The 7,083-nt window shown below is 46.8% G+C and overlaps 1 protein-coding gene across 1 annotated transcript in view; it reads right to left on the bottom strand.

Moving 5' to 3' along the window:
- The window catches only part of CSUI_000843 (uncharacterized protein), a 10,859-nt gene extending 4,095 nt beyond the window's left edge, over positions 1–6,764 (bottom strand). Inside the window, exons 1-2 of the mRNA XM_068061050.1 lie at positions 720–6,764; positions 62–130 (exon numbers count right to left, since the gene is read on the bottom strand). Of these exons, the coding sequence (XP_067926976.1) occupies positions 62–130; positions 720–869 (219 nt within the window). The 5' untranslated portion in view covers positions 870–6,764. The remainder of the gene's footprint in view (positions 1–61; positions 131–719) is intronic.
- Positions 6,765–7,083: the final 319 nt, after the last annotated feature.

Raw genomic sequence — 7,083 nt, 5'->3', positions numbered from 1 at the left:
ACCCCACCTGCCATGACAGCTAGTTTGACCAAGAGCAATCTACCTCATCGTATCAGGTTACCTGTAATCCTTTTGGAGTAATCTCCTCTCCGAACTGTTTTTCTGACATGTCATCGTCTTCTATCTTCCCCTGAGGAAAGAAGAACAAACGCACGATGAAAAGAAGAGATAACATAGACGTGGAATTGTATTCGGCTAACGAGGGAACCCAGACACGAGGAATAAGTTTAGTCACAGTAGCAAGTACATCTTGAAGATACACCTGCGACCTTCTCTCCTTACTAGAGGTAGATAAATTCCTCTCGATGGTCTGCATCTATACAATACACCGGAGCAATTATAGGCCTATCGACGTGACACGATTTATCTCCATCTCTCTACCCAACTAAACTCAATCGCACTCCACAGGACACGATCTCTACGAACATTTACATCTGTCCTAAGGTGGATGTGGCCTCTTCTTCTTCTATATTCTNNACATCTGTCCTAAGGTGGATGTGGCCTCTTGCGTATCATCTTCTTATCTCTCAGTAGACCGGGAGCCCTCCATCCATGCATCCGTAAGTGATGTGTCTGTGTCCCATGCAAGCCTGAAGTGTATACGTGTCGACTGGAGCCACTCCACCGATTTGTGTTTTCAAACACTCAGCAAGCGAAGGCGATGCGAACACCGGAAAGAGCTAGCTGCTTGTTTTCTTGATTCAAGACAACGAACTCACCCTATGTCTAGCTTGTCTAGCTAAGAACTCCCGATACTGTTGGGCCCGCCCTGGTCCTTTCAACTGTGTCCCTGGTGGGCGTGCTTGTCCAGGTTGCTGTGGTGCTGATGGTGGCCTGGGGGGCCCCCCTCCAGGTGGCCCCTGAGTCATTCCACCTGCACTATCTCCTCCCCCCCCCGGGAGGCATGAACTGAGGAGGTCCGCGAGGCCGAGGAGGTCCTCCTCCTGCACCAGGAGGAAGACCCATCATCATCCCAGGAGGAGGAGCCGATCCAGGTGGTGGCTGCTGTTGGTATGGCCCACCACCCATAGGGGGAGGAGGCCCCCCTGGGGCACCAGGAGGAGGGCCCGTCATCATAGGGGGCCGACCCCCTATTCCTGCCATACTTCCCATACGCATAGGAGGCCGAGGCCCCCCCATCATCCCTCCAGGAGGAGGAGCTCCACCCGGTCCAGGTGCGGGTGGCCCCCCCCCTGGGCCACCAGGTCCGAAAGGCCCCCCGGGTGGCCCCCTAGCCATACCTCCTGGAGGCGGAGGTCCTCCTGGTCCTCCAGGAGCCATGGAAGGAGGTCGATTCATCATCATATTCTGGGGCGGTGGCATCGTCATAGGGCCCCCTGGTCCTCCTGGAGGTCTTTGTTGCATGGTTCCCATACGACCAGGTTGGCCTGGAGGAAGAGGACCTCCTGGGGGAGGCCCACCTTGGAACTGTTGAGGTTGCTGTGCTGGAGGAAAGGACGGGGGGGGACCACCCGGCCCAGGAGGAGCGGAGCCCGGTGGAGGTAAAGGTGGACGTCCCGGAGGTCCGGGGGGAGGGCCACCCCCGCCACCACGTGATGGATCCATGGAGAGAGATGACGAGAGAGAGAGAACGGTTCAGTTGTAGAATGAGATCCTTCTCAGTGAAAAAAGAGCCTCCAGGACGGAGAGGAGAGAAATGTGATAGGAGTCCCCCCAATGAGATCTTGATAAAGAGAGAGAAAGAAGAGTCAAGAGGTCTTTTCCGACTGGACCTATGCACACGGTCGCACTTGTCAGCCAGCAGCAGGAGGAACTAGTCAAGAGAGACTTCTGCTGAAAGGAAGAAGAGTGATGGATGAAGAAAAAGCAGAAGGATCGGGATAAACTTCACGTCCCCCCGGGGAGGGCCGTAAGAAGAATCGACTCTTTCTTGTGAAGCAAGAAAAAGAAAAAAGTTGGGATGGAGGTCAGCGCCAAGTGAACCCACGAAGAGAAAAGAAGCCGTCGCGGCGGGGATGAAGAAAGAAAAAGGAAGATTTGATGTGAAGAAAAGAAAAACTTGATACCAAAGAAGTCAACCACAAAAAGGAACGGACAAAAAACTTAACAAAAAGAGCAAAGTGAAACGACAGAAAGTCTTAACAAAATATCGGGAAGAAAGAAGAATCAAATCAAAAGAAAACTCACCAAAGGACGAGGAGGCCCTAGCTAGCAAAACTTACGAGGAGCCAAGCACATCGCACAATATCCATCGTCATCATCGCCGCGAAGCAGCAATAGCTAGCTTGCTTGCCGAGTGAGAGAGTAAGTGCTTGGCTTTCTCTCTCTCTCTCCTTCTTTCTTTCTCTCGCTTTCTTCTTTCTTTAAGAAAGCAATCCTGACAGAGACAATATTGATGACGGTGCTTGCCAATTGAAAAGCCTGAGAGATAAGATCATCGCTGAAAGAAATGACAAGTCGTTCCTATCCCTATCTGGACTGCTTTGTGCGAACTCCCATCATCCACGATGATCTGGATGGAAGAAGGACGGACGGCTCGGTGGTGACGCTTCTCTTCGCTCCCAGCCGTCCCTCGAAGCCCCTGCATTTACAGAGGTACTCTCTCTCTCTGAAGAAAAGAAAGAAAGGAGTTCGTTCTTTTTACACAAACATCGACTTTCTTTCTTGACGCTTCATAACACAAAAGCACCTTCACAGTAGGAGGCATCAACAGCCACGGTCAACCAAAGTAAGATAGATAGATAGATTGCCGATGATGAGCCGGAGACGGTCTACCACGGGGGGAAGGAAGGAAGGCAGGGGAAAGATCATCTTCTTGTCATTTCTCCTTCTTCTTCCTTTTTATTCCACTTCCCGAAATCAAGAGAGTAGAACAAGGTCGTGTCAAAACACAAGGAGGTTAAAAAATTTCGCAGAAATCCACGGCAGCAGACAACCCGATCACACAAAGATGCACGATCGAATGGATGAAAACCGCCCGGCCGCACGACCAGCCCCTGGAAGGGAGGAGTCTTAAACAAAAAGAACAAGCTATCCTGGATTTGCAGGCACTAGTGATGATGATGATGATGCTGACCCAACCAATCTCTCCCACTTCCACTCAGTCAAACCGACAACACCCGTCCTGCTTTCCTTGTTTGTCCGCGAATTCACCAACTACGCTCGCTCGCTAGCTCGCCAGCTAGTTGTCCCTTCTGTAGTGATTTGCTTCACCCCCACCCCACCCACCTTCTCCTCATCATTCTTGCCGTCCGTCACACATCCACCTGTCTGTCCCATGGCTGCCCCCGAAGACAGCTTACACCGACAGCTAGCGGCTTAAAACGGGCGATCGATCCCCCGCCTGCCTCCCCGTCTGTCGTGTGTACCCGTTACACGAGATAGAGGATTATCATCATCCCTCATGAAGAAGAGATCTTCTTCCTTTTCTCTTGTTGTGTATGACGGCTTAGTTACTCTTCTTCTCTGCTTGGAAATTGATAGAGAACTCCATACACAGTTGCAGATGCTGGAGCTAGATCCATAGACCTCATGATAGAAGATCTGGTCAGTCTTCTTCAGTCCCAGGCGAATGGGGGGGGAGGTCATGAAGGCAGTACATCATACGTCGTACTTCCAGGTGACGTAGATCTTTTTCCTTAAGAAGAAAAATCGATGGGAGCTTTCTCTCTTGAGCCCAGCAAATGCGATTCTCTTTCAAAGCAAGGAAGAAAAGGTCTTTCTTTGATAACGATATGGCAACCTACAGCACACGATGTCCAGACCCAATGAAAGAAATTCGAAGAGAAGAAGGAATGGACGATAGAAAAAAAGAAAGGGGAAAGGCGAAGGCTGTAAGAAATCTCTCTTTCGTTGGTTCCCACCTACTACTTCCCCCAGAAGAGTTTCACGTCTTCTTGTTATGTGGCAGTAGTGATAAGAGGCGGAGGAGCAGCAACTTCGATACGAACATAGCTTGAACATAGTCGGTAAAGAAAGTCTTAGAAAGAAGAAAGAAAAAGAGAAATGAAGAAAAAACTTCGAAGGGGAAATCGCTTCCGGGGGGGGGGGCACAGAGCGAGTTGCCTGACTATCGCACGCACAAGGTTTTCTTTCTTTTCTTTCCTGTTGATAGTTTCAAGCTCTCTCTCATTTGCGGCTTAACATTACACCACGACTCTGTTGCAGGGGTGGGCGGAAGAGTGCCTTTCTATCTTTCTTTCTCTCTTTGGTAGAAATGATCGGGGAAGAAAAAGACAAGACTACCAACAGAAGTTATGTCAGGTCTTCTTTTTGAAAGCTAATCGCTGTAGAACGACAAAAGGACGGAGAGAAGGAAAGCAGGAAGAGAAGGCGTGAGTGTAGGGTGAATGAAGATCATATGTATACGAATAGTACTGCCAGTACTCCTCCTAATCCTACTAGGACTAGGCAAGAAGATCTCTCTTTCTCTTTTCCTCTCTCTCTCTTCTTCAGCCTATGAATGAAATAAAAGAACCGCGGCAGCCTTTATGCTCTTATCTTATTCTTCGTGTTCTATCTTCTATCGCTACTACGACCGTTGCGATTCTTGTCCTTCTTATCTTTTTCTTTCATGACTTTCTTACAGAGGAGTAAAGAGAACACGTGGAATACGTAGGCAATCTCAGAATCCATTTATTCATTTTCCCTATCTCTTCTTTCCTTGATGCTTCAGATCAGCAACACTACCAAGGCGTCTCTACCTCGCAAATCTGAAGTCTCGCGAGAAGATTTCCCGTCCTTTACTTCTTCCTCTATCTGATAGAGATGACTGCCTTTTCTACCATCGGATGCTCTCCAACTCATTGACGACTCGCTCTCTCTCTCTGACTGTGCGAGATGTTTCTTATAGAGAGACTTTCCCCATCGTAGCTTCGTGTACAGCGAATGTTGACAAGTAGTGCTAAGAAGACTTCTATACCTTTATGAAGTAAGAGAAGATTACCTAGTCTATCTATTATGTTAGTGGAGTGTTTGTCTCGAGTGGGTGATAGGAGACAGAAGATAATGAAGGGACACGTCTAGATAGCTGGTCTTGCTACTGGTGCTGCTGTATGTACACTCGATTCTTTCTGGGGCGATCTACGCAGATAAAAGTCAGATGTCGCACCATGACGGTCGAGTCATTCTATCTTCTCTTCTCTTCTTTGTCATCTTCATCTCTTTCATTATCAAAGAGAAAAGAGAGAAGACTTTCTAAACCGAGAGGGGAAGTGCCTTTTAGAGAAACACGAGCCGCCTCGATCCTCCACCACACATCATTCATCGGTCTCCGTACATAGGTGGGAGTACAAGACGATAGAAAGATAGAGAGAGAGAGAGAAAGAAGAGAAATAAGAAGAAAAGAAGTTATATAAACAGAAAGATATCGTGTGATCGAGACTTGTCTACAAGACAGAGGAGAAGAGTTCTTTCTAAGAAATATAGACATCGTGTGTCTAGGCAGGCATTCACATCCATCCCTCACTTACTCAACATCATACAAACAAGTCAGCTGTCTCTCTCCTTTCCCCCCTCCGAACTAGCTAGCTAGCTACCTGTGTCACACAACAATGGAACGACTGACCAGACACGTGGGGGTTCTTGTCTTTAAACTCTCCACCTTCAAGAAGAGAGAGCTCAGAAATAAGGAAGAAGAGAACAAGACAACTGGGTACTCTCTCTACCTGACGTACAAATGAATGAAGAAAAGAAAGTCAGAAAGAAAGAGAAGATGAAGAAGAGAAATCTCCCCTCTTTCTTAGAGAAGCAGAGAAAAGGCATTTAAAGAAAAACTTTATCGCCTAAGGCTTCTGACCAGAAAGGGGTGATACAAATGTCAAGAAAAAGAACCAAAAAGAAAGAAAGAAAAGAAGAAGATGAAGATAGAGAAGAGAAGCGAAGAGGAGACATATGAGAGGCCTAGTGCATGCACAGGTTCTTTCATAGCCTCGGTGTATGTACACACATCGAGAGTAAAGAAAGAAAAAGAAAAAAGAGGAGAAGCCTTACACAAAGAAAAAGAAAACGTCCTTCCTTTCTCTTCTTCTTCTCCTTCATCCTCTATTCAAAAAGAAATCCGAGAGTGGAGAATTCCTCCTCCTCTTCTTCATCTTAGTGGGGATTTCCATAGAGTATATACACAAACTTCCACATAGATGCATGTGTATTTGGCCATATACATGCTGTAGCACACGACCATGTACAGATTTATATAGACATCTATCTATCTATCTTTAATCTATCGATCTATTTAAATATCTATAGATGTATCCAGACATGCTATACTACAAGATATCTGTCAGTTCAACAGACAAAGAGAATGAACATACAAACCTCTCTCTCTCTCCTTCTCTCTTTCTATAAATACATATATATACAGGGAGAGAGAGATACGCTCCTGATAGACAGGTAGTCATCCAGAAAACGAACGAGGGAAAGAAGGAGAGAAAGAAAGAATGAGTGATACCGTTGAGAGATCTCCTCCTCCTTCTCCTCTTTCACAAGATAATATACATCTCTCTCTCTTAGTCCGTTTGCATTGCCTAGAAACTAGTCTTCTCATTCTTTTCCTCTCTCCTTTCTCCATTCGTTCGTTGAAGAAGCACCTCCCCCCCCTCTTTCTTTCTTTCTTTCTTTGTGTCTTCCATGCGTTCTTTCTTTCTTTCTTTCTTCACTGATCGATGGAGAGGAAGAGAGAAGGGTTGGTTTTTCTGTCGTCTAATAGACAGGGAGTCTATAGTAGCAGTCGCACGTAGAGGCGATACCGCATGGCTGTGTATAGGCCTCTTTAAGCTCTTGTCTTTGACGAGGAAGAAGAATCTGCCAATCCATCTAGCCCTCCATCCCCTATCTTCTTTTTCTTTCTTCATTGCCATGAATGGCTAGTGTCTTCTCTCCTGTCATCTCTCCCTTCCCCCTCTCTTCCTCTTCTTCTTCTTCTCCTCCTTTTATGCCTATTCTCTTTCTTGTGTTCTTTTCCTTCTTCTTTTTCTTTCTCTCGAGCGACTTGCCTGTCTTTGTTTGTCTAGTCCCCCCTCCCCCCCCCTTCATTATGATCAGAATGATAAGGCTTCCCTTCTTCTTCTTTTCTTCTTCTTCTTTCTCTTTTTCTTTTCTTCTTTTTCTTACCATCTGGCTTTG

Source organism: Cystoisospora suis (assembly GCF_002600585.1).
Source record: "Cystoisospora suis strain Wien I chromosome Unknown contig_321, whole genome shotgun sequence".
NCBI classification, from domain to species: Eukaryota; Apicomplexa; class Conoidasida; order Eucoccidiorida; family Sarcocystidae; genus Cystoisospora; species Cystoisospora suis.
Note: the sequence above shows the minus strand (reverse complement) of the source record. Positions and strands in the feature narration are given on the sequence as shown.